Genomic DNA, 27,375 nt, shown 5'->3' with positions numbered 1-27,375 from the left:
TTTAGTTGGGGCCCATACTGAATATGTAACGAAAAAAGGTTTATGAATTTTAAGAATATTAGTAATAACAATGGCATGAATGGTGGTCATCCATTACAGAAACAGATTCCATCATAGAATCTTGTACAGTATGATGTATCTCTGCTCTTGATATTTAATTAAATTTGAATATTTTAATGGCTAAGCAAGACTCCTTTTAAAGTTGTAAGGGGAACTGCTTCATGGAGAAATGTCACACTTGATGCAGTGGTAGAATACATTCATGTACATTGTACATACATTTGTTCATGCATTTCTCTAATTCTTACCAAATTTTACTTTTCCTGACCAGTTATTTTTTAACAATTAGCGTGTGGTTTGTTTGCTCTCAGTTCTTCTTGGGTTCTAAATTCAATTATGTCATGATGTACATCATGTACATGTCAGATATTCCTGTGACATATAAAAAAGAAATGTTGGTTATCCTCAACAGGATGGTTACAGTTTGTGCAAAAAGTGTTCTCGGATAAGAACTGATTAAACAAATGAGATTTAAGGTTGCTAGCATTATTTCTGAGTTGACAATGACTTATATTCAGTTTCCTTATCCCATAGTTGAAAGGTTTAAATATATCATCAGTCCTATAAAACTTATCTAGTCCACTTCTAAATATACCCAAACTTGGTGATTTTTGTAAACTCAAAGGAATACTATTCCAAAGTCTTATAGTGGAAGGAATGAAACTATTAAAATAAGAGCTAGTTCTAGCAAGAGGCGGGTGAAAAGTGTTATTTTCATTCCTCAAAGTATAAGGGGTTTGTCTGGGAAGATATGGCTGAACTAACTCATATAAGTATGCAGGTGTCATCCCATTTAATATTTTGTAGAATAGTATAAGCTTATGTTTATTACGTCTATTCTCCAGAGTTTCTAAACCTAATTCAATATAAAGTTTTTGTCTGGAGGAATTACGTCGTAATCCTGTAATAATTCTAGCAGCTTCTATCTGAATATTTTCAAGAAGCTCAGTCTCATGCTGGGAGCAATTGCCCCAAATAACATCTCCATATTCTAATATAGGTCTAATAAAAGCATAATAAATACGTATAAGTGAACTCCTATCTAATAAGTGTTTAACTTGACGAAGCACAGAAAGACGAGGGCATGCTTTTTTATAAATAATATCAATATACGTGTGCCACGAAGCTGATGACTGAAATGTTATCCCAAGATGACAGTGAATATTTATTTTCTCAACCTCTTCACCATTTATCCCAAAAAATACAGGTGGATGCTCCCTTTCCCTTCTAGTAAATACAATATTTTTAGTTTTCTTAGAATTAAATTGAACAGCCCATGATTTTGCCCAATTTGAGATAACATCCAAGTCATCAGTCAAAGAAGCAGCCGCTACAGCATGATCATCATCTACTATGACAAATAAAGAGGTGTCATCTGCAAAAAGTCTAATATCATTAGCAATATCATTTACTATATCATTTATATAAATAGGAAACAGAAAGGGTCCCTGGGGGACACCTGCATGTATACTTCTTAGAGTTGACGAAAAGCCTTCTGAAACTACCTTTTGTTGACGATCCGAAAGATAACTTTCTATCCAAGATAAGAGCTGGTCATTTAAGCCAGATTGTTTAAGTTTAAATAAAAGTCCTTTATGCCAAACTTTATCAAAAGCTCTAGATACATCACAAAATACAAACCTTACATCCCTACCACTATCCATATTACTAATAATTTTATGATATATTTCAATTAACTGATTAACAGTAGAATCACCTGGGAATCTTGTGCAAATGCCAATATGATGGCTTCAAACTGAAATTAAAACACCAAAATGACAAGCAACATGTAGGTACATGTTACTTGTATGATCTACAAATAGATTTGCAAGTATATACCCAGTATAGTCTTTTTTGCCTAGTCTATGTAAGATAGAATTGAACTGTAAATATGGAAAACACCAGAAATTGTTTGCAAGAGTATGAAGATCCACAAGTTGGTTTTGAGGTGGAAATTGTCTAGGTGTTGATCCAGCCCGTCTTAAAAAGGGTGAGCGGGTTACAACCATACATGTATGTCCCTATTCAAAAGCATTAATCGAAAAAAAAGGGGGAGAAAGGGGGGGGGGGGGGGGGGTTTAGACTCCACTACCCCAGACCCATTGTCCACATCTAGTTTTTTAATCAATTTTTTATTCAAAAGTCTCTCTGATATCTTGATATTAGAAAGATTTAAATTGTATAAACCTAATCCTAATAACTCAATTTTTGTGGCTAATTTTACTAATTGTTACTTGCATTTGTTGATAACTGAAAAACCAGAAATATTACTACGAAATGAACTACAAAAATTTTACTACTACAGGAATTTACTACCAAGGAAATTTTTTATAGTATTTGACTTTGTGATAGCCATCTTAGTAGGGAAAACAGGAAAACCTATTCACATCTGATTTTAGTGATGGGGAAGTTACCCATGTCTTCATCTTTAGCTTACACGCTTTTTCTTAATTATGTTGTAAAATGTTTATGATGATACTTTTAGCTAATTTATTTTCCACATGTCCAAATAACATATGCATGTACTGGAAATTCAGAAATGAGCTGGAACCCCCCAATTTAATGCTACTGGAGAAAATTATGTATTAACAATATTTTGCATGTTTTTATGTAAATTGATGAAAAATTAAATTATTAAATCGATGATTACAAATATACAGTAGCATAAAATGTAGCTGTTGTTTTCAATGTTGACAATTTGGATACTTTAACCTGTAATCTGGTAATTAAAACAGACTTTAACAGAGGCTGGGCAATATTTTGCACATGGCATGCGGACTTGTTGAGATCTCACAAACATGTTTAACCCCGCCGCATTTTTGAGCCTGTCCCAAGTCAGGAGCCTCTGGCCTTTGTTAGTCTTGTATTATTTTTAATTTTAGTTTCTTGTGTACAATTTGGAAATTAGTATGGCGTTCATTATCACTGAACTAGCATATATTTGTTTAGGGGCCAGCTGAAGGACGCCTCAGGGTGCGGGAATTTCTTGGTACATTGAAGACCTGTTGGTGACCTTCTGCTGTTGTTTTTTTCTATGGTCGGGTTGTTGTCTCTTTGGCATATTCCCCATTTCCATTCTCAATTTTATTAATTGTCTTTGATTATTGGTGGTTGGCAGTCAATTAGTGATTAAATGATTATACGTCATTAATTACAATTAATAATCTTAATGTGAAAAAAAGATTTAAAACTTGTTGAATAAGATATTCTAAACATTTAATAGTAGTAATATTCAGTTGTTGTGATTATACAATCTACTTGTACAATGCACAATCATTACAAAATTTGATTAAGCAACTAAAGACCTTTGGAATTTTTCTCAAATCACAAAATTTAAAAAGACAACACAAACTAGGATGTAGCTACATGTATCCACAGAAATGCAAGTATATAATGTGCAACATGCACAATGCAAAATATTAAAAAGCTATGTGTTATGTTTTAAATTTGTGAACATGAGTTTATTATTTGGGGGTCAATATATATATAAACTGTACAAGTTTTAAACTTTGATAATGCCATACTTTAAAACTACAAGATCTATACTTGTCATATTCTTTTTGATCTGAATTCTATTATAAGTTATCATATAAGTACATTAAAAGCATGATGTACAATATATTTGATATATTTGTGACCGAAATATTGCATTGTTGACTTTTATTGAATTTCATTTTTCAGTTGACATGTAAGGTATTTTGTGCATATATAAATCTATAGGTCGAATAGATATTGAATTTAAAGTGTTTCTTTATCTTGTAGATATTATTGATTTATTTAAACTGATTTATGTATATATCTGTCTAAGGAGTTGTATAGTAAGATATACAAATCCTTGATCTGTCCTACTAAGATCAAAGTTGAATTAATATACAATCTATATATTATACATGTATGATGCATAACATTTGGCCTTTTCATTGTATTGGGTTTAACAAACAAAAAACTATAAAATTACATTCTAAGAAAACAATTAACTGAATTAATATTCAACTGAAAGAATTTATAAGCCTTATAATACATGTAATACATTGTACATAAACATGAAGTAATATGTTTGATGATTATTCCTGAATTTTCCAAGAAACCCAGTTACATGTAAATTGAAACCATGTAACTAGTCCAATATCTAAAGTAAAAGGAATTTTTATAAGTCCTGGAAATCAGAGAGATTTCATCACCAAATTCTTGAAATATTTATTACATGTACCTTCTTGTGATGCTATTAAAAATATGTAAATGTTGTTGGCTCATGATCAGTTGTATACTACTTCATGAAGGAATCCCCATGTCGACCCTCATGCATGAGTAAATGTCCAAGCATTAATTTGCTATTCTAGATGCTTGCAATGGCCTTTCAAGCATTGTTTCAAAAACAATGAAGGTTGTTGGGATTGAAGTCTGGCTGTCAAAAGAGGAAAGAAAAAAACTGCATATTTTCCATCATAATTAATTATCATATTGTGATAATCAAATGCAATGGCCTATGGAGAAAATTGGGAAATTATTAAAGTAGTTTAGGGGCCAGCTGAAGGACGCCTCCGGGTGCGGGAATTTCTCGCTACATTGAAGACCTGTTGGTGACCTTCTGCTGTTGTTTTTTATTTGGTCGGGTTGTTGTCTCTTTGACACATTCCCCATTTCCATTCTCAAATTTACCCATTACACTTGTGAGGTTCATTTATGTACAATAGACTGTTGCATTAGGTATTTCTTCCTTAAGGTTTAACACCACTAATTCGGACCCGGCTAGAAAGCACATAACAGAAAGTAGTACATATTTAACACAAAATAGTTCCTACGCATGAGTTTAACTTTGGAAATATGTAGAATATTTAGGTACTTTTGGTATCAAATGAAAGCTGAAGGACTGGTGATCATTGTAGAACACTTTTGGACTTTTAATTTTGAATATTAAAAAAACTGCACCAAATTTTAAAAAGTGGGTACATTTTGTCTGTTTGTCAAATCTGAAGTACCTGTTTTGGTACATCCAAAGTTTTTGAACCAGTTCTTTCTGGTATGCAATTTAAGGTATGTTGATTTTTTCAGTACAAGACACCACAAAGTGTTGCTTTGAAATGCATTGATTGCCACTTTATTTGAACTTAAAACAAAAGAGGTGCGCCTGCTTGAAACGGAGGAATTTAACATAGAAAGCAATGGGACCATGAATTAGTGGTGTACTTCCTTAAGAACTCTTCTTACATCTTAAACTGTGCCACTGAAACATTGTATCTTATGTAGTTTATGAAAATTTTCCTCATTTATAAGCTTCCATTTCCTTTCAATTTAAGCTTATACTTAGATTGTTTACCTCTTATTGAGTCTTCCTGGAGATATGTTTGATGGCTATCCAAAATAATTGACAATATTCCTTATTAGTGTGTCCCTCTAGTGTAAATCATTGAAACTGTATCTGGGTAGCAGTTAGTTTATATAAAAGGAAATATCTAAAGGGTATGAAGTATTACCCTAGTTCCCAAACTTGCCATGACTTGGTTTGTGAACCAGTAATCTGTTATATGTTTTTGTGGTTTAGTCTATTTTCCAGATTCTAGAAGCAATAGGTCAAGTGTATTAGGTATATAGAAGAGGGACCAAAGATACCTGAGGGGCAGTCAAACTCATAAATCAAAAATAAACTGACAACACCATGGCTAAAAATAATAAAGACAAATAGACAAACAATAGTACACACGACACAACATAGAAAACTAAAGAATAAGGAACATGAACCCCACCAAAAACTAGGGGTGTTCTCAGGTGCTCCGGAAGGGTAAGCAGATCCTGCTCCACATGTGGCATATAGAATGATTGTAAGGTAAAAATGTCTGTCTGACAGTTTTCATATGACCACAAATTTATTTCCATGGTAATATGTACATGTAAGTTGCTATCTTTTTTGGCTGATATGGCTCCAATGGTCAACTTACTATTTCCCATACATTTTATCCATCATCTTTCCATCTATTTACTTTTTGAAAAACTTCTATAAACCCATTAATGATTTTGAACAGTCATATGCTAAGTGTTTGGTTTCAAAATTTTGTCTAGTTATGAAACTGTTGGATTTTCCCACAGAACATTCAAATTGAGTCTCATTGCTATATTGATATATAGCATAGTAGTGAAACAGGAAAATGATAAGTTTTATGTACTTATATATTTACTATTACATAATGTATATGTGATGTAAGTATAGTCACAGCTTGCATATAAATTTAAGTGCGTTTGACTTTTATGTTGATTATATCAACATTCCTCATGGACATATAAAACTTTCCTACAAAAAAACTGGTTTTCCATTGTCATACTACACAGATTCAGATTGGTTTGTGTCAAATGTTTCAACTGTCATACTCACAATACTGACCTTTTTTTGGGGGAATGTGACCTACCCAGTTTGACTTGACATTGAATTTGTACTTGCATGATCAGCATGAAGGGTGTCACATATGGAGAAGGACCTGCTTACCCTCCAGGAGCACTTGAGATCACCACCAGTTTTTAGTCGAGTTTGTGTTGCTCAATCTTTACTCTTTTAGGTTGTGTTTTGTAAACTGTTCTTAGTCTTTTTGTTATTTTCCTTTTTTTGCAATGGCATTGTTAGTTTTAAGCTAACCTGGCCAAAAGGCCCACTTGGCGTCCGTCATCAGCGTTTTACATTTTGAACTTCTTCTAAAGAATCACTGAATGGAATAAATACAAACATGGCATGCATGTTGCTTATGAGATGCTGACCAAGTTTTGTTACTTTGTAGGCGATCGTTTATCCAAGATGGCCACCAGAGGGGGACTTAGTTCAACATTGACCCTATGGGAAATACAAACAAATGTCTTCTTTTAGAGACCCACCAAATGGAATGTAACCAAACATAGCATGAATGTTCTTATGAGGTGGTGACCAAGTGTTGTTACTTAGTAGCGGATCAATCTTCCAAGATGGCCACCATCAGGGGACTTACATTTGTAGTTTAAAATAGGACCCTATGGGAAATACATACAAATGTCTTCTTTTAGAGAACCACTGAATGGAATGTAACCAAACATAGCATGGATGTTCCTTATGAGGTGCTGACCATATGTTGTTACTTTGTAGCCAATCAATCTTCCAAGATGGACGCCAGTGCGGGTCTAAGTTTAACATAGGACCCTATGGGAAATACTTACAAATGCTTCTTTTAGAGAACAAATGAATGGAATGAACCCAAACATAGCATAAATGTTCCTTATGAGGTGCTGACCAAGTGTCGTTACTTTGTAGCCGATCAATCATCTTAGATGGCTGCCAGCGGGGGACTTAGTTTAACATAAGGAAATCTTCTTTTAAAGAACCACAGAATGGAATGCAATATTAAACCAAATTTGGCCTCAATCATTATTTAAGTACCTGTTATGATTTTTATCTTATTTCAAAAACCCCAGTAGAGTCAGGTGAGCGACACAGGCTCTTGAGAGTCTCTAGTTTATTTTTTCATTTATGAGTTGGTATCTTCTTTGGAATTCTCTCTTCCCAAAATCCAATCATTTCCTTTCATTATTTCTCCCCTAATTCTAGTCTGCATATTGCATCCACCTCTGTCTGTCTGTCTGTCAGTGTCTTTACTTTATCATGTTTATTCAGATAAATATTTATATATAAAAATATATACTTTTTAAACATTTAAAATAAAAAGCTCATATCAGTTCAAACAGAAAAAAATGAAAGAACCCTGGGTATCAAATTTTTACTTGATAAATTGATATCGTGTAAATTTTTAGGAGAGAAATTCAACCTCTATAGAGTCTTTAACTTAATATCCCATTTGTTTGTTATGCAATTGATTTATATATCTAGCTTTTTAAGACTTCTTTATTATAATTAGTGCTTCTCAATTACAGTCTTAAGTTTTTACCAAAAGAAGGTTATCTCGAATTGTAAACAGAAGTTGTAATGGGTATATATATAATTACACAGCATACAAAACATACTATTGTATTCAGAGTGTGAATTTACATTTTTGTTGAATGGGGTTCTTTGATACTACACTCTTAAATAGGCTAAATTGATTGTAAAGATACTTATTCTTTCCTTAAGAAAACCCCACTTAAGTTCTATTTATATAAACAGTTGAAAACTACTATCAAGACATGTCAATGAAATATATGGAGCATAAGGTATACTGTAGATTCGGTTAATTTCCTGGGTTTCAGTTTTCGTGTATTGAAGAAAACTGTCATTTTTGTGGATATTTGATTTTGTGGTTTTGCTAATCTCTATTTGATTTGTGGTTCACTTGTACCCATGGAAGAGGGGGATAGGACCTTTATCGGGACTCCGGGATCGGGTGTTTTAAAGCTCGGGATTTTGGGATTGACCCTTTCGGGATCCGGGAATTCTTTTTTCAATTTCGGGATGTCAGGATTTAAATTTATTTAAATTTGGGACCTCGTGTTTTTAAGCCTGGGATTTTGGGATTAGGACCCCTCCTACCCCCCCCATGAAACCCCTGAAAATTAGTATCCAACGAAGACAAATTATTCTACATGTACAATATATGCTGCACATTGACTAAATAAACAATTTTTCTTCAGAGATTTCACTCTTTATCTGACATTTTACTAGGCTATTTTAGTTATTGATGTATATAACTAGAATTAGGTAGATTTAATAATTATTTATTTTAAGGTTGTAAATCTTGAGTTATACATATAATCAGTCAAACCTGCTATAAAGTCACCTCTTTTAAGGAGAACATGTCTTGTCAGGTAACTCTATTATTGTCCTCCTGTAGTTTATATACATATGCATTCTCAATAATTGAACCTCAATTCAAAGGTGAACTTTCTCATAAGGTCATTTTTATGCCCCACCTGCAATAGTAGAGGGGCATTATGTTTTCTGGTCTGTGCGTCTGTTCGTCCGTCTGTTCGTTCGTCCGTCTGTCCCGCTTCAGGTTAAAGTTTTTGGTCAAGGTAGTTTTTGATGAAGCTGAAGTCCAATCAACTTGAAACTTACTACACTTGTTGCTTATGATATGATCTTTCTGATTTTAAGACCAAATTTGACTTTTGACCCCAATTTCAAGGTCCACTGAACATAGAAAATGAAAGTGGAAGTTTCAGGTTAAAGTTTTTGGTCAAGGTAGTTTTTGATGAAGCTGAAGTCCAATCAAATTGAAACTTAGTACACATGATCTTTTTAATTTTAATGCCAAATTAGATTATTTTCCCAATTTCACGGTCCATTGAACATGGAAAATGATAGTGCGAGTGGGGCATCTGTGTACTTTGGACACATTCTTGTTCTTTGGATTTCTATAAAAAAAAAATGAAAATTACACAATTTTATGTCAAAGAAAAACTTTTCTAGATAAACATGCTACAAGAATGCTTAAAACATTTTTTTTTATTGAAAACCAAGGCGTACAATTATTTAGACAGAAGCAGGAAGGGCTATGTGACAATGCAAGGACCCAAAATACTGTAACGGCCTAATACATTTAAAATGTCCACTATATCCCTAAACGGCTTGGAGCCTGATTTTACTCTCATGCCCTTAATGAGGGTGTTAAAGGGGGGGGGGTGCTTGCACAAAAAAAACATGAAATCAGACATAATTTCACGTTAAACGTGAAATAATTTCTGTAATGAACGTTGCACGAAAAATAAATACTTTTATTTGAACCTTTTGTGACTGAGTCACTGTCTTCTTGTATATATTAACTCTTTGTTTTACTTGATATTCAGTATATACATTTATGATATAATTGGTTTACGGCTTTTAAAAAAGTATTTCTTGAAGATCCCTGCCAAGTGTTTGAATTTTATTTGAAAAATACCGAGCATGCAAAATAAGACTTTGAAAATCACGATGCAGGTAAAATTAAATAAGCAGAACATGTTGAACGAGGCACCCGTCTTGCACGACTCAACGTCAAATAAAAAAGTAAAAACACGTTGAAAGTGAAATAAAAAACGGTGATCACGTTGCACGAAAATAACCCTTTACCACCCTCCTTTATGACAAGTTACAACAATAACACATCACATAAGATGTCTATGATGTTGATTTCTTGAGTAAATTAAGGACATAGTAGTTTGTATATACTCTCAAGGGTCGATTGTTCCCTGTTATGTGTATACAGATGTCTAAAGTTCTCCCAGAACAATATAAATTGAAGGGAAGCAGATGACATTTAGATCTTAGAACGGAGGTCAGGTTTACTTTGACAGTATATATCCTATCTCACTTCCCTGTGGAAATTACTGTATAATATTGATTCTGGAATTACGAAAACCACAAATATTTAGTCAGCTCAAGATTCTAAGTAAACTAAAACTAACTTTATTGGTATTATAAAACTATGGCATATTTAAATTTTCCTTCCTCATTCTTTGAATTAATTTAATGTGTAAAATATATTTATATGCATATAAAAATGTATTAAGGACACTTTAACATTAAAAGTATGTTTTCCTGTATATTGCATAATTTTGTATTTAGACTTATTTGGTTCATTAGACATTTTGCTGTGTTTATTTTATATAGTTCTGTTAAAAAATTACAGCTAAATGATAATTTTTGACAGTTAGCAGTGAAAAAAGTGTGAACACTTAGTTTTAAAAGATAGTTTAAAGAACATTTCTATAAAATTGAATTAAAAGACTTTTAAATGCTCATTTTACTGGAATCTATGCTTTTGTCAGTTTTACAAAACAATTAGAAGAAAAGGAATTGTAAATCAGTATAACTAAATGTATGATTCTTTTACATACATTATGTTACAGGGGCCAGTGCCCCCCTTTTGTTTGAAAAATTTGGTTGATTATATTGGGAAAAACTTTGACGACTGGAGCAGGCCCTGTCTTAGTTGCAATCAGCAACTGATACCACAGTTGATATATTCATAATCAGCCAAGTGCTTTTAATCTTGCACTTGAAATCAAAATTTAATTTAGAAATAAATTAACTCTCAGCCTTTGAAAAAAACACACAAAAACAGCTGGTTATAGTTTTTATAGATAAAAAGTTATGAATTTTACTGCCTGTGTGGTAGTCTTTATTTGCCTTAAGCTTATATTATTGGCACAATGTATATATGCGTTTATTAAGACTGGCAGTATATGGATTTTTAAGCCAAGGTACAAATATGCAAAATATCTTTGTTAAACGTCAAGTACATAAAATTACTTACTTTATTATTGCAATCAGTTTTTTCCCAAGTAATTGTATAATTAATTTTACAACCAATGGGATTTGAAATAGCCCAATTTATCTAAAATGATTATGATATCTGTTTAATTTTAAGTTGCAAATAAAGTGCTATCTTAGTACAAAAACTTATTAATTTGATATGGATAGAGACCCAGTGCTTTGTACTAGACCTGACATTGATACTGTGAATTTGAACATTTTATCTTGGAGCCTCTGTGGTCTAGTGGTCCAACAACTATATTACTAGCCTGCCAACACTGAGGTTGTGAGGTTGAATCCTGCATGTGGCAGTTGTGTTAACACCAATCTTAATTGACTAGGATTGTCAGTTTTTACAACAACATTCTGTGGTTCCTTCTGGCACTCTGGCCTCCTCCATCAATAAAACTGACTGCCCCAAAATAGTGCTAAACATGGCATTTAACACCTTTCAATCAATGATATAATAGCTGACAAGGTGACAATCCTACAAGAAGTCAAGTCTCTCTATTACGGTACATTATTCAGACTCTACGCATCTCTCAAGTCTACAAGTTTTTGATCTTCCTCCATAATGCTGCATGCTACGCAAGAAGCATCAAACGCATTTGAGGTGTTGAACTCTCTACCACAAGACCATAAGAAATTATAGCACTATATTTACAAAAATGATATATGATACACTCTATTATAAAATGTATTCAAATTGCATTATGGTAAAGGAGATGGCACCATGCTTGGTGTTATAATGTCATGACAAGGTTAACACTGTCAAATCAGTCACCAGTCTCATTTGTGGAATATTATTGATCAGTCACCAGTCTCATTGGTGGAATATTATTGATCAGTCACCAGTCTCATTGGTGGAATATTATTGATTAGTCGCCAGTCTCATTAGTGGAATGTTATCGATCAGTCACCAGTCTCATTGGTGGAATATTATTGATTAGTCGCCAGTCTCATTGGTGGAATGTTATCGATCAGTCACCAGTCTCATTGGTGGAATATTATTGATTAGTCGCCAGTCTCATTGGTGGAATATTATTGATTTAAAGAAAGAAAGAAAAATGCCAAAAAGCAAACAATGATGGATAAATATATAAATATATTTGTTTTTTTTGGTTATGTTTGAAATTCATTGGTAAAATGAAGTAATTAGAGGTTTGTGTTCTCTTGTTTATATTCATATGTAACTAGCTTGATATTGTTCTTTGAAGATGAGAAACAACTAATAAAGAAAACGAAGAATACAAGTATGCATGTTACTTAACTTTTACTGACTTGTCATACATTGAAAACTTGTTGTATTATTAGAATAATTAAGCAAAGAAAAATAATAGATCATCTATAATGTTTACAATGTTAAATACTACCACAATTGTCAATGCAAAGAATGTTTTACTAATTTACTCTGTCTATATTGCAATGTAATCTAAATTTGATAAAAAGAGCAAAGTCTGAAATAAATTAACTTTGTGCTGTTACATGTAAACGAAAATTAGTAAAACTTTTGCTGAAATGACTTTTGTTTTGAACTATTTTTCAAAATTTTTAATTGAATATTTTTCTCAGAAGATGTGCAAGTTCTCAATGTCTTCCTTGTACAATACACAGTGCCTGCATGGTTATTCCCTGGGGGAAACAAACCTGTTACTGATGAAGAGTGAAGCACTATGAAATACTGGGTCAAGGAAGGGATATAACACTGCATGTTTTATGACCCTGATTATTACTATTTTTGATTTTATGCAGGGAGATATATCAGGGTGATTCATGTTACCAATCTGGGTGAAATATCACCTCAATGCATGATTTTAATAAAACACCATGTGTGTATTGTATTACAGAATTTTGGTTAGCACTGACTTTGTGAAGATATATTTCACACCAAACACATTTTGTTTACTTTCTATGTAGTGCTAAAGATCTTTAGGATTGAACTTTATCATCATAATCATGGGTGGTATTATCACCCCTCACAGTGTTCATGAGTTTATTCAATTTTTTTTCTACTCATCTCAATTCTTTGTCCATCATGATCCAGTCTTCTCGTCCCTACCAATTCAGTTCAGTTGATCCATAAATATATTATTGTTTATCCCATTTTTGAACCTTGATCTAAAAGAGATAGTTATGATTTACTACTGGACCTACAATTATTTGAAAGCTTGTACAAAATGTTTTGTCAAAATATTTATTATCAATGACAATCAGTTTATTTGCCTATCAATAAATTTCTTTTCAAGAAGAAGAATAAACAGACTTATTAATATATTATTTACTTTTATGCTTCATTGAACTTGGAAATGTAATTGTGTGAAATTAATACATTTTCACATTTATGTTTTTTTAGTTGAGGTAGTTTACAAGGAAGTTGTGGTCACATCCACTTGAAACTTAATACACATGTTTGTTATGATGTGAAGTATTAAAATTACATAAATTATATCAAAATATCAAGATTTTGACCCTAGTTTCATGGTTCACTGAACATGCAAATCGTTTGAAATGTGATACTGTTTCTTGGTTTTCATGGCATTCCAATTTTCAGGGTTTTTGTGGGTGCATGTGAACCACAAATTTCAATGTTCACTTTAAAAGTACAAATTGTACATTGTTAAGGAATGCACACTTTTGTAAATAAAAACCACACAAGAATGCAATTATTCCTTAATCCATGAAAAGTGGTTTCCCCAAAAATGAACAGGCACATACATACAGAATGGGGCAGGGTTAAACATGTTTATAATAGTGGGATCCCAACCATCCCCCTAACCTGGGATAGTGGTGTAACAGTACAACATAAAAACAAACTATAAAAACCAGTTGAAAAAGGCTTAACTCATCAGATGGATACAAATAGAAATACATCTTACAAATACACAGAGTGGGCGTGGCCAGTTACTTGTATATCCCAAAAACAAAAAGACACTAAGTAAAGATCTCAGAGTACTCACAGTTACTGACAGCTTAAGTTCAAAGCCACTAACAACTAATAAAAAAAAATGATGCATCCAAGACTAAATTATCAATCAGTACACATCCAACATCCAATGGATTTAGTTTAAAGACGTCATAAACAGTCAGAGAAAAACATGATCTTGTGCATTTAGTTAATGTACTTGGTAAATGGAGTTTTCTGTGGTCGCATCAATTTGAAACCTAAGTACTTACAAATGATCATTATATATATGTTGTGAATTATTCTTAAAATGTTATGCCAAATTAGGGTTTTAACCCTATTAACATGATTAACATGGTTTACTGACATAATAATGTAATGCAGTTTAGTATGTAAACTCTGAATTTTGTATAGAAATGTTCTAAAAACATGATTAACAATATTTATAAACATGACATTGTACTATTTTATTAATTTCATAATTATTTTTTTTTCAGTAAATTTGCGGGAGGTGAGAGAAGTACGAGAAGGGAAAAACTCAAAAGATTTTGAGAAGTGGCCTGACGATGCCAGGAAAATGGACAATGCTCTCTGTTTTGTTATATTTTATGGATCAGAATTCAAACTTAAAAATCTATCTCTTGTTGGTGAGTTTGTTTCTTTTGGAAAAAAACACATTTGTATAGTAGTGTTTTTCTTTTGCCACCCAGAAATCGTTTTCTGTACTTTGCAAGAATTATTTTGTATTTTATCACATTGAATAATGTTGTTAATTAATGGTAATGAACGATTATTACAAATCTTTGGTCCTAGATGTAAGATTATTGCAAAGAGAGCTACATGTATAGATCTTATGTTATACCATTATATTAATGTATAATCTCTTAAATTTTACTGACTTTTGACTTTGATGCTATTTCAGCGTCCAGTTTGGATGAGTACAGAACATGGAAGTTTGGTTTACAAAAGTTGGAGGAATCGGCTAAAAATGCTACATATCAGATACAGCTAGAAAGGTAACAACACTAAGAAAGTTTCTAAAAATCATCACTAAACTGGTACAAACATTTCCAACTGGACCTTGAAATAATGATCACTCAATCACCGAACATAATATTTTATAAATGACATCTTTGTCAATATGTCCGAGAACACAGTTATCGTCCCTTGATTTTCATAGTCTATGAATATGTCCCTAGTGTGGATAGTTCTTGGGCCAATAGGTGAGTCAAGTAATAGAAAAGAGAATAGAACAGGGAATGAATCAAGGAGACAACACCCGGATCAGATCACAGAAAGCAACATAAGGCCACAAATTGGTCTTTAAGGCAGTGAGAAAATAGTATGATACATAAAAAAATAAAAACAAGGTTATGTGCTTGTCTTTGGTGGGCTTGACACACAAAACTTCCATGTTAAAATTTTGGTGTACAATAGATATGTCTAGTATTATATTTTGAGCTCTGAGTCTGAAGGCATCAATTGGTGATTTGATGGTCATTTATTAATTTTACTGGTGACACAAGTTGATTATCCAAAATCATTCAAATATAATATGTTTAGGTAAAAAATGAACAAAGATTTGCAATATTAACCAGAAACAAAAGAAGAACAATTTACCAACCTCAACCAACCATTAAATAATCAAATAAGAAAACTAACATTCTTGACCAAAAGCATTCTGACACCCTGATACCTGTTTATTTTGACAAAATAAATCAATTTTGGCTGACACATGTTTAAAATCATGAGATTTTTTTCAGATGGTTAAGAAGAGAATTCTATTTGATGGAAAAGAGTGGAGCAGACACGTAAGTAACCTGACAAGTTGAAACTATAGTTACACACTTTGAAACTCCAGTGGCCGATATTTCAACCATATTTAAACAAAAAAATGGCAATATTTGTAAAATAAACCCAGCTTTGCAATGCAAACATAGTAACAGGAAAACATCTTACTATACCAATTATACCCATTAATCTGACATCAATCTTTCAATTCTGTGTGCTTAATGTTTGACTCGGCCACAGACCAAATCAAATATCTTTCCGTACAAAGCTAAATTGAAAGCTTATATTTTACTTTTATAATACAGAACTTGTTGATGTTCTAAGACATCAAGAAGAAATTAAAATTACAAAGCTAGAGACAATAGATATAAGAAGATGTGGTATGAGTGCCAGTGAGACAACTCTCCAACCAAGTAAAAAATTGTAAAAGTATACCATTACAGGTCAAAGCATGATAAGGGTAAAAAATCTGTTAGCAGAAAAAAAAATCCATTTAAGAAACCATTGTAAGAATACTGGTACTCTAGGTGTGTATAGTCAGTTGCTACTTTACATGTGGCAAATGTAATTCTGGTAAAAAAGGGATAGTGAAGAACATCCAACTCCAAATAGCTTTACTTTCACTACTTTACATGTATATTTCTTGTTTTGTTGCTTTAGACATCAATATGTAAATTTTATTTGCATTTTAATCCTTTCAAAGAGTAGATTGAAAAAAGGATCTCAACATGAAAGATGAAATATTTCTGTGTCATTTTGTAAAAAAAAAGGAAATGTACAACATACTACAATCAGATAACCAAAAGACACTAAACATGCTAAAACATCTAATAAAATTGAGATAGGAAATGGGGAATGTGTCAAAGCCACAACAACCCGACCATAGAGCAGACAACAGCTGAAGGCCACCAATGGGTCTTCAATGTAGTGAGAAACTTTCGCACCCCGAGGCGTCCTTCGGCTGGCCCCTAAAAAAATGTATACTAGTACAGTGATAATGGACGTCATACTTAACCTGTTATAATCATAAAAATTAAAAAAAATCACACTTCGTGTTTAAATTTATTTTCTGTTTAACAGAGTAACATTGAAGCATTTTAAAGCCTGGATGCAGAAAATAAATTGTAAGATAAACAACAAAGATTTGAGAGACAAGTTCCAGGAAGTTGCTAAAATGTCCGAGTCAATACCGTACCAGTACTTCATCTTGTTATTTAAGAAAATCATACATGTGCCATGGGTAAGAACACTTCAGTTGATACTGTAACAATGTATATTTATGAGGGTGGAATGACCTTTTTTGGGATGTTAGGATTGGGCCTTTATATTGCAGGAATTAGATTTACACTTCTTGGAACTAGGAGGGGGGATCAGAGGGGTCCTGATTCCAAAATCCTGGGCTTAAAACCATGATATCCCAGGATCCTGAATTTAAAGAAATTTAAATCCATGCATCCCGAAATTTGAAAAAATAATTCCCATATCCCAAAAGGATCAATTTCCAAATCCTAAGCTTAAAAACACCTGATACCAAAGTCCCGAAACTATGGATTTAATGATTCTATTATCTGGATCTGAGAAAGAATGTTTATTTTTTCAGTAATTCATCCTACCTTCCCTTCTTACCTTGCCATAGGGAACTACAGCTACGAATGGTCATATCTCAGTTAGGAATAAATGGTTTTTTCCCTTGTTTACTAACTTTCAATTTTTGTAAGCTAAATGAGGAATTATTAACAGACAGATGTGCATGCTGTTTATGAAAAATTATGATAAATGCACTTTTCCTTTTATTTAGTTTAAAGCTTGACTTTATAGAGCTGTTTAATAATAGAAACCTAGGAAAGGCATTTTGAAATCACTTTTATGGGTGGCTGTCAAGTAGATCTACAGTTGAAATGTAAGTGAAATTCTTAATTTGATTCCCTAGGTTAATACCCCTGTTTGAAAGTACACACCTGGGTCTAATAGATGCATAAATGGAACATTCCTTGCAACTTATTTAGGATTACAACAGCGTTTTATATGTCTTCTGAATCTAATATTTCATAATTTTATTTTTCTGTATTTCAGATAATTGATAATTATTTAGAATCATTTGCTGATTATCAGAATTCTAAAAAGTAAGTATTCTTTTTAATTTAGAACAACAACAACAGCAACCCTAATACTAGAACAATGTAGAAAAAGCATAAATAAAAATGAAAACATATACATGGCATACATTAATATAAAAGTCAAGTATAATAATAATTTTCAATGCAACTGCATAAAATTCTAAAACAACTCAATTGTTACAAAAAAAGACAAGAAAAGACGGTCCACATAACAGTTTGCATAGTATTAGAAATTATGCATCACAAAGCCTACCAAATGCACAGGAAAAAAAACCGCTATGCAATTGAATAATAGTTGGAATTTTTACAGCGGATTCCATTGAGTGTGTAGCCAAAGGTAATATCTTTGGTAAGCTTGCTTGTTAGCTAAGCGTGAAGTCATTACTAGGTCAGGTATACTACCCTCCTTTCGAAGTAGTATAGTCCAGATAGATTGGTTTTCTGTCGGACTAGGCTATTCTTAAAGTAGGGTAGTTTACCTAACCTAACAATGACTTCAAGGTTCAGCTTACAAGCAAGCTAACCAAAGATATTACCTTTGGCTACACACTCAATGGAATCCGCTGTAAATCAGAATTGTCGAAAGCCTTTCAGAAACCGTCATATATTGCAAATTTATATGGTACTTTCTTGTGACACAGATATTGTATAAAATTTAATGTTCTTGTTGCATTATGATAAGTAGTTTTAAGTATATATGCTACATGTATCCTATATTTACAGACTCATCTCTCCTAATAAATTCCAGCAGTTTCTGATGAATGAACAAAAAGTAAGTAAGATTTAATAGTTGATACGAGTCGAGTCTTTCCTGACTTGATTTTAATTAACACAGATTTCTTATCAAAGTCGAGGACGATTCATAACAAAATCATGCCGATTTTTGTTGTTAGAATAAAGTTGGCAGTAGTTGTCTTTTGTTGGTGTGGTATTTCTCTGTTTGTATAAAGATTAGATTGTTAGTTTTTATGTTTGAATTGTTTTATAAAAAAGAAGATGTGGTATGATTGCCAATGAGACAACTATCCACAAAAGACCAAAATGACACAGACATTAACAACTATAGGTCACCATACAGCTTTCAACAATGAGCAAAGTTTTACACTGGTCATGTTGTGGTCCTTCTTAGCTTGCTGTTTGGTCTTGGCAAAAGCCCTGTGTTGAAGGTTGTACTTTGACTTGTAATTGTTAACTATAAATAGTGGGGATTGAGGAAAACTTACATGTTCGTGTACATTTTATTTTGTGGTTTTACCAAAGTCTGCAATCAAGCCTATAAAAAATTTGTTATTCGTTGATCATTTAATTTTGTGGTCTTACCAAAGCCTATAAAAAATTTGTAATTTGTTGATCATTTAATTTTGTGGTTTTACCCAAGTCTGCAATCAAGCCTATAAAAAAATTGTTATTCGTTGATCATTTAATTTTGTGGTTTTACCAAAGTCTGCTATCAAGCCTATAAAAAATTTGTTATTCGTTGATCATTTAATTTTGTGGTTTTACCCAAGTCTGCAATCAAGCCTATAAAAAATTTGTTATTCGTTGATCATTTAATTTTGTGGTCTTACCAAAGTCTGCAATCAAGCCTATAAAAAATTTGTTATTCGTTGATCATTTAATTTTGTGGTTTACCTGTACCCACTAAATCCACAAAAATTGGTATCAAACAAATAATAATGAATCCAGAATAACACAAAAAATTAAAATGTACACACATCAAGGGGCCAGATGAGGGATGCCTCCAGGTGTGGGAATTTCTCGCAACATTAAACACCTGTTGGTGACCTTCTGCTGTTGTTTTTTCTATGGTCAGGTTGTTGTCTCTTTGACACATTCCCCATTTCCATTGTCAATTTTAATTTTACACATCAACAAACAGCTTGAAACCCCAAAAACTGGAGATGAACACAGGTATTCCGGAAGAATGAGCAGTTCCTGTTTCTTGCAAGACACCCATCATGTTGCTAGTTGTAAGTCATGTCCAGTGAAAGAGGAAAGAGATCTATGACAATTCATTGGAATTTATTTAAAGCAGTTGAAATAATTAATTTATTATATCGTTCAAGATCTTGGTCAGTGGCGGATCCAGGGGGTTCCGGGGTTGGAACCCCCCTTTTTTTTTGGACGATCAATGCATTTGAATGGGAGCATATAGTTGGAACCCCCCATTTACTCTGGGTTGGGAACCCTACTTTTTAAAATGGCTGGATCCGCCCCTGTTGGATGTCCTCAGAAACTAACAGTTATACAAGAAGTCATAAATATGCTGCAATTAAAAGTGGGCAATACATGTCTTGGTGAAAATGGAAAAAAAAACAAACTTCAGCAGTTGATAAATTAAAAAAATATCAAAATTCAAGTAGTAAATCTAGTTTTTGTCGAGCCTGCAACTTTTGTTGCAGAAAGCTCGACATAGGGATAGTGATCCGGCGGCGGCGGCTACGGCGGCGGCGGCGGCGGCGGCGGCGGTGTTAGCTAACTTCTTAAAAGCTTTATATTTTAGAAGGTGGAAGACCTGGATGCTTCATACTTTGTATATAGATGCCTCATGTTACAAAGTTTCCGTCAGTAACATGTCCAATGTCCTTGACCTCATTTTCATGGTTCAGTGACCACTTGAAAAAAAAGTTCAAATTTTTTGTAATGTTGAATTCTCTCTTATTATAAGTAATAGGATAACTATATTTGATATATGCGTACCTTGCAATGTCCTCATGTCTGTCAGACAGTTTTCACTTGACCTCGACCTCATTTCATGGATCAATGAACAAGGTTAAGTTTTGGTGGTCAAGTCCATATCTCAGATACTATAAGCAATAGGGCTAGTATATTCAGTGTATGGAAGGACTGTAAGGTGTACATGTCCAACTGGCAGGTGTCATCTGACCTTGACCTCATTTTCATGGTTCAGTGGTTATAGTTAAATTTTTGTGTTTTGGTCTGTTTTTCTCATACTATATGCAATAGGTCTACTATATTTGTTGTATGGAATGATTGTAAGGTGTACATGTCTAGCGGGCAGATTTCATGTGACCTTGACCTCATTTTTATGGTTCAGTGGTCAAAGTTAAATTTTTGTGTTTTGGTCTGTTTTTCTCATACTATATGCAATAGGTCTACTATATTTGTTGTATGGACCGATTGTAAGGTGTACATGTCTTGCAAGCAGATGTCATGTGACCTTGACCTCATTTTCATGGTTCAGTGGTCAAAGTTAAGTTTTTGAGTTTTGGTCTTTTTATCTAATACTATATGCCATAGGTCAACTATATTTGGTGTATGGAAATATTTTATGATCTTTATGTCAGTCGCACAGGTTTTATTTGACCGTGACCTCATTTTCACGGTTCATTGCACAGTGTTAAGTTTTTGTGTTTTGGTCTATTTTTCTTAAACTATAAGTAATAGGTCAACTATATATGTTGTATAGAAGCATTGTTAGCTGTACATGTCTGCCTTTCATGGTTCATCTGACCTTGACCTCATTTTCAAGGTTCATTGGTCTATGTTTAGTTATCTTGGTTAATGTTAAGTTTATGTGACAGTTGTTATAAAGCTTAGCTTTATACTAAGGACTATCAACATAATATCAATGATTAGTATAGAAGGCGAGACATTTCAGCGTGTGCACTCTTGTATACCATCTTGTTTTGATCAATATTGTCAGAACCTATGTTTTTATGATTTAATTTTTACAAAAAAAAAAGATAAGCTTCGCTTCAAAAATTTGCTTATAAAATAGCTTGCCCCAATTTTTGGAGTGAAAAAATCAGTAAAAAAATTAATTAAATTTTTGAGGCCTTATTGTATTATTTTTTTGTTGTTTTTTTTAGGAATCTTGGGCAGAAAATATGCCTAAAGTGAAAACCATGATGGTGGATTTTGTTGCTGATGCTATGAGACATAAAGGAAATATTTATTTTGAAGATAACGAGGTAAATATATTATTAGAAACAGTTTTCATAACTTAATTAAGAAATGTAACATATCTGATATTGATCTGTAAGTGTTGGGGGCAACATTGATCATGCTTAATAAGTGCATGGTAAACAAAATTTATTAAGTAATTCAATGATTTCAAAAATTGTCAAATATTAGTTTTCCTTACATTTTACTTGAAACTCACAGTCCTTGTTCTTATCACATTACTCAGTACAATATTTATGTTTAAAACACAAAATCCAGTATTTTGATTGGTTGATTTCTTAATTTGAGTACAGAAATTGAGCTTCAAAATTTTATATGGCGGCAAGGCTTGACCTGTTATAAGATTAACTGTATTGCGGCCTTGCAAGGCACTTCTATTAAAAAGATTGAAAGGTGATGTTTTTTATTGAAAGATGGTCAACAATTAAAGGATAAATCCTCTGATGAGGAGGATATATCTGGCAATAACCCTCAGCAGGGTTGAACATTTTGGATATCACCCTACTAATAGGGCCTTAACTGTTTTATCAAAAAAATTATTGGCCTCACTGGCAGTGAATGATAAGGCTATTTACTGGATTGTACAATTTGTAGAGGTTATTCACCATCCCTGCCAATTTAGATGATAATATTATACAATTACTGTCTTTTGATGAGGTAAATATGTAGTTTTATTGACTTTTGAAAAAATGATATTCATTGAGGCCAACGGCCGAAGTGATAATCAGTTTTTCAAAAGTCAATTAAACCACATATTTACCAAAACAAAAGACAGTTATTGTTTTATTCTATATTCCGAGAGAACTGTATGTTATGGATACTATTTACCAGTACATCAAACATATTTTGAGGGGGCGGGGGAAGGTAGGACGGGTCCTGATCCCAAAATCCCAGTCGAAATCCCGAGGTAATGAATTTAAATCTGGACTTCCCGAAGTTCAAATATATCCTGGAGTTCCGATAAAAGTCCTATCCCCCCTATATTTTTACCAAAATTATATGCGTAAAAGCACACAACGTTTTGTGCGGTGGATGTACTTTTTCGCTGGTTAATATTCTTATTTATTCAAAATCCACTTCATATAGAAATACCTTCTAAAATTTTTATCAATATGGAATAATTGAATTAATTCACACCAAACGATCTAATGAGCCAAAAAATAATTGAATTGTAGTATAATTCAAGTACAATAATAATAATAATCATGTTTTTTCTTTTACAGTTTGAGGATTATTTATTTTCAAGTGCTAATTCAATATGGGATAGTGAATATGATAAAGTCAATCAAAATATGGATTTACCACTTTCAAACTATTGGATAGCTTCTTCACATAATACGTAAGTTTTTTATTTATGGTAGGTTCATCTCTGGCTCTCCTGAAATCAATACAATAGATAAATAAATAAAAAAAAGATTATTTTAAATTTATGATAATATTTTGCTTTGGCATCTTTTTCAATTTTTGTCAATAGGCTATCCATATTAGTTGTGAATCCCATGTTTCTCAGGGTAAGCTTCTCAACTTCATTAATCTTTGACTAGCTGAAATGTTGTCTTGTATATTTTTGCAGGCTTTTCTAGATTAAATTTGTGTGGGGACACTTGTACTAAAAGAAAATAAGTGAATAGGATTGAAATAACTAAAAAAGAAGAAATATTTTGTATTAAAATGAATGTGCATTGGAGGACAGAAAGGGACTTCCAAATACAACTGTCATTCATTGAGTACTGTTAATTTTGCATACAATAAATAGGTGTACAGCCACATCTTGTTATTTCCAAAATTTAAGTTTCCCTTTTATTTAAACATATTTATTTATAGTGGATTGGGAAACAAGTTTTGCAACTTATATTAATCCCTTTCCACTTTGCGGGTGTGAGTGCTGCCTTGTAGCGGCATTAGCCTGCTCTTTTTCGAAATCTACAAGGGTGTCTTTAACGTGCAAGAGATATGGCTCTCTCTTAGTCTTAACACGGGTCAGCCATTTATCGTCCCCGTCCGACGGACTATCATCATTTCCTCAAGACCATACTCGCAAATGGTGTCAAGGGAGAGCTGAAAATTAAGTCCCTGAAATATTCATCCCAGACGGGAATCGAACCAGGAACCTTTGTGTTAGTAGTCCGATGCACTAACCACTACACCACGGCTCTTCCTAGTTCTCTCCCTCATTGATTTTAATAATACAGTCGACTCTCGTTATGTCGAAGTCAGCCGGACCAGAGAAATATTTCGAGATACACGTAGTTCGACTCAAACGAACATCGGAAGTTCGACAATCTAAGGGACACAACTCTTGCTTAGCTTGGTAAAGCTAAAATAAATCCGGGTGAATATGACAAGGGGATCGATATTCTAGTATCAGATCGATGTATTTGTATGTCACAGTCTTTTATTATTATAATGACTGTTATTTTTATGCCCCATTTATGGGCATTATGTTTTCTGGTCTGTGCGTCCGTTCGTCCGTCTGTTCGTTCGTCCGTTCGTCCGTCTGTCCCGCTTCAGGTTAAAGTTTTTGGTCAAGGTAGTTTTTGATGAAGTCGAAGTCCAATCAACTTGAAACTTAGTATACATGTGCCCTATGATATGATCTTTCTAATTTAAATGCCAAATTAGAGTTTTGACCCCAATTTTACGGTTCACTGAACATAGAAAATGATAGTGCAAATTTCAGGTTAAAGTTTTTGGTCAAGGTAGTTTTTGATGAAGTTGAAGTCCAATCAACTTGAAACTTAGTATGCATGTGCCCTATGATATGATCTTTCTAATTTAAATGCCAAATTAGAGTTTTGACCCCAATTTTACGGTTCACTGAACATAGAAAATGATAGTGCAAATTTCAGGTTAAAGTTTTTGGCTTCAGGTTAAAGTTTTTGGTCAAGGTAGTTTTTGATGAAGTTGAAGTCCAATCAACTTGAAACTTCGTATACATGTGCCCTATGATATGATCTTTCTAGTTTAAATGCCAAATTAGAGTTTTGACCCCAATTTTACGGTTCACTGAACATAGAAAATGATAGTGCAAATTTCAGGTTAAAGTTTTTGGTCAAGGTAGTTTTTGATAAAGTAGAAGTCCAATCAACTTGAAACTTAGTATACATGTTCCCTTTGATAAGATCATTCTAATTTTAATGCCAAATTAGAGAATTTATTCCAATTTCACAGTCCTTTAAACATAGAAAATGATAGTGTGAGTGGGGCATCCGTGTACTGTGGACACATTCTTGTTACTTATTCAATTGTTTCAATTAAAATAAAATCCTATGGCTTTTCCAAGAGAGTAATTTCCAATCGACAGTTTCGTAATTCAGGCCGCTAATAGCTGACAAAATTGTTTATTCTCGGATACAAGAGATTTAAGAAAATTTTGATTTCTATTCATTTTGTTTTATCTCACTCTTTGTTTTCAAAAGAACATATAATAAGATTAAAGACGCCGTTTGAGTAGTTTTTAGGTGATCATCAACGGAAGCCATAATCCTCACTTTATACACACCCAAGCTCATTAGTGTAAATCACAAATTAATTGTTTTGTAAACAATTAAAATACTTTTTCATGAACATTAACAATTTATCACTAATTATTTATAAAAATTCTACAAAAGATAATCTTAGGAAAACACTCATGGAAATAGCATGTCATAAATGAGGGGGAGGATAGGGGTAAGGGAGACCGGGAGAAAGGGGGTAGGAGAAAGGAGAAAGGGGTGGGAGAAAGGAGAAAGGGGGTAGGAGAAAGGAGAGGAAGGCTGGGAGAAAGGAGAAAAAGTTGGAGAAAGGAGAAAAAATAAAATATCTCTCCTTTAAAAAAAATTTCTAATATTTCAAGAAAAAATATCTCAAAAGGAGATGTTTTATTCTAATGGGAGAAAGGAGAACAGGGGTAGGAGAAAGGAGAAGAGGGGTGGGAGAAGGGAAAAGGGTACCCCCTGTCCTCCCCCTCATAAATCAATACAGTGGTCAGTGACCGGAAATTTAATTACACGTGTATTGTCAGATTAACTCTTCAATCCATTTAAATCCCGGAGGTCATGTTTTGACATATGTGTATTAGTTCGAGATAAAAAATGATTTTTGAATGCTTTTGTTAACCTTGGGACCGTAAATTTAGTTCGACTCAACCGAAATTTCGACTCATCCAATTTCGACTCATCAGGAGTCGAATTACATACTTTTGTATGGAATAAAGTTCGGGACCACGTGAAAACTTCGACTCATCCGAAATTTCGAGTCAACCGAGTTCGAGACAACGAGAGTTAACTGTATATTTAAGGTGGTACCTAACACTACAGGGAGATAACTCTGTTAAATCAGCTAAACGTTTTAATTACGTTGTGTTGTTTAGGGAATATTAAGATTCTCGATGATCAAAATAAGTGTTTGTCGAACTGCTATATAACCAGTGTATTTTTTCTGATAAAACGGTTGGTTTAATTTTTTTGAAATTTTTATATTTTTGTCAAAGGGTCAAAGTAAATACTTTGTCAAAATTTTATGAAAATTAAACGAGCCAAATTAATTTTAGTTAAGGTGTTGGGTACCACCTTAAAAGTATGGAGATACCTTGCAGACATATTTAATGCATTCATTTGAAAGAAGCCACAGGGGTGATAGAATATTTGAAAATTATTAGTAGATACATGTCTTATATGACTGTTACAGATACTTAACAGGGGACCAGGTATCCAGTAACTCATCAGTAGATGCTTATGTCAGATGTCTGCGTATGGGATGTCGGTGTATAGAGTGTAAGTATTATTATTGTAATTCACCGTTTCAGAATCAAAGGATAATTTGTAATTTTATGGTTTGTACACCAAAAAGAAAATAAAATTACATCATTGGTTGAATTTCCATTGTTTATGATGTTTTAGACCAATCACAACGTTTTGGTATACTATTTTGAAATATTACCCAGAATGTGTTTGATACTGAAACTGGGAATTACCCTCAAGTTATTTTCATAAATTTATATTAAAAGTATAGAAAGATTTTTATACCTTTGAGATTAAGTTGTCCATAACTGGAAAACATGAATGTTAGAACAGTATAATGAAAAAGCTTGGAGAAGAAAATGATTATATCACTGTATATGTAGGAAAAATAAAATTGAGAAAGGAAATGGGGAATGTGTCAAAGCGACAACAACCCGACTATAGAGCAGACAACAGCCGAAGGCCACCAATGGGTCTTCAATGTAGCGAGAAACTTCCGCACCCGGAAGCCTCTTTCAGCTGGCCCCTTAGAAAATATGTATACTAGTACAGTGATAACGGACGTCATACTAAACTCCGAGTTATACCCAAGAAACTAAAATTAAAAATCATACAAGACTAACAAAGTCTAGAGGCTTCTGACTTGGGACTGGCTCAAAATTGCGGCGGGGTTAAACA

At 33.1% G+C, this 27,375-nt stretch overlaps 1 protein-coding gene across 14 annotated transcripts in view; it reads left to right on the top strand.

Moving 5' to 3' along the window:
- LOC143079807 (1-phosphatidylinositol 4,5-bisphosphate phosphodiesterase gamma-1-like) overlaps positions 1 to 27,375 on the top strand; it is a 79,971-nt gene that overhangs the window by 1,542 nt on the left and 51,054 nt on the right. For all 14 annotated transcript variants that reach the window (XM_076255399.1, XM_076255400.1, XM_076255401.1 and 11 more), the window contains exons 2-10: positions 14,639 to 14,788; positions 15,064 to 15,157; positions 15,905 to 15,952; positions 17,013 to 17,172; positions 18,006 to 18,055; positions 18,773 to 18,821; positions 21,883 to 21,984; positions 23,200 to 23,315; positions 26,645 to 26,730. In XM_076255399.1, the coding sequence (XP_076111514.1) occupies positions 14,639 to 14,788; positions 15,064 to 15,157; positions 15,905 to 15,952; positions 17,013 to 17,172; positions 18,006 to 18,055; positions 18,773 to 18,821; positions 21,883 to 21,984; positions 23,200 to 23,315; positions 26,645 to 26,730 (855 nt within the window). The remainder of the gene's footprint in view (positions 1 to 14,638; positions 14,789 to 15,063; positions 15,158 to 15,904; positions 15,953 to 17,012; positions 17,173 to 18,005; positions 18,056 to 18,772; positions 18,822 to 21,882; positions 21,985 to 23,199; positions 23,316 to 26,644; positions 26,731 to 27,375) is intronic.

Source organism: Mytilus galloprovincialis, chromosome 6 (genome assembly GCF_965363235.1).
Source record: "Mytilus galloprovincialis chromosome 6, xbMytGall1.hap1.1, whole genome shotgun sequence".
Lineage (NCBI taxonomy): Eukaryota > Metazoa > Mollusca > Bivalvia > Mytilida > Mytilidae > Mytilus > Mytilus galloprovincialis.
Note: the sequence above shows the minus strand (reverse complement) of the source record. Positions and strands in the feature narration are given on the sequence as shown.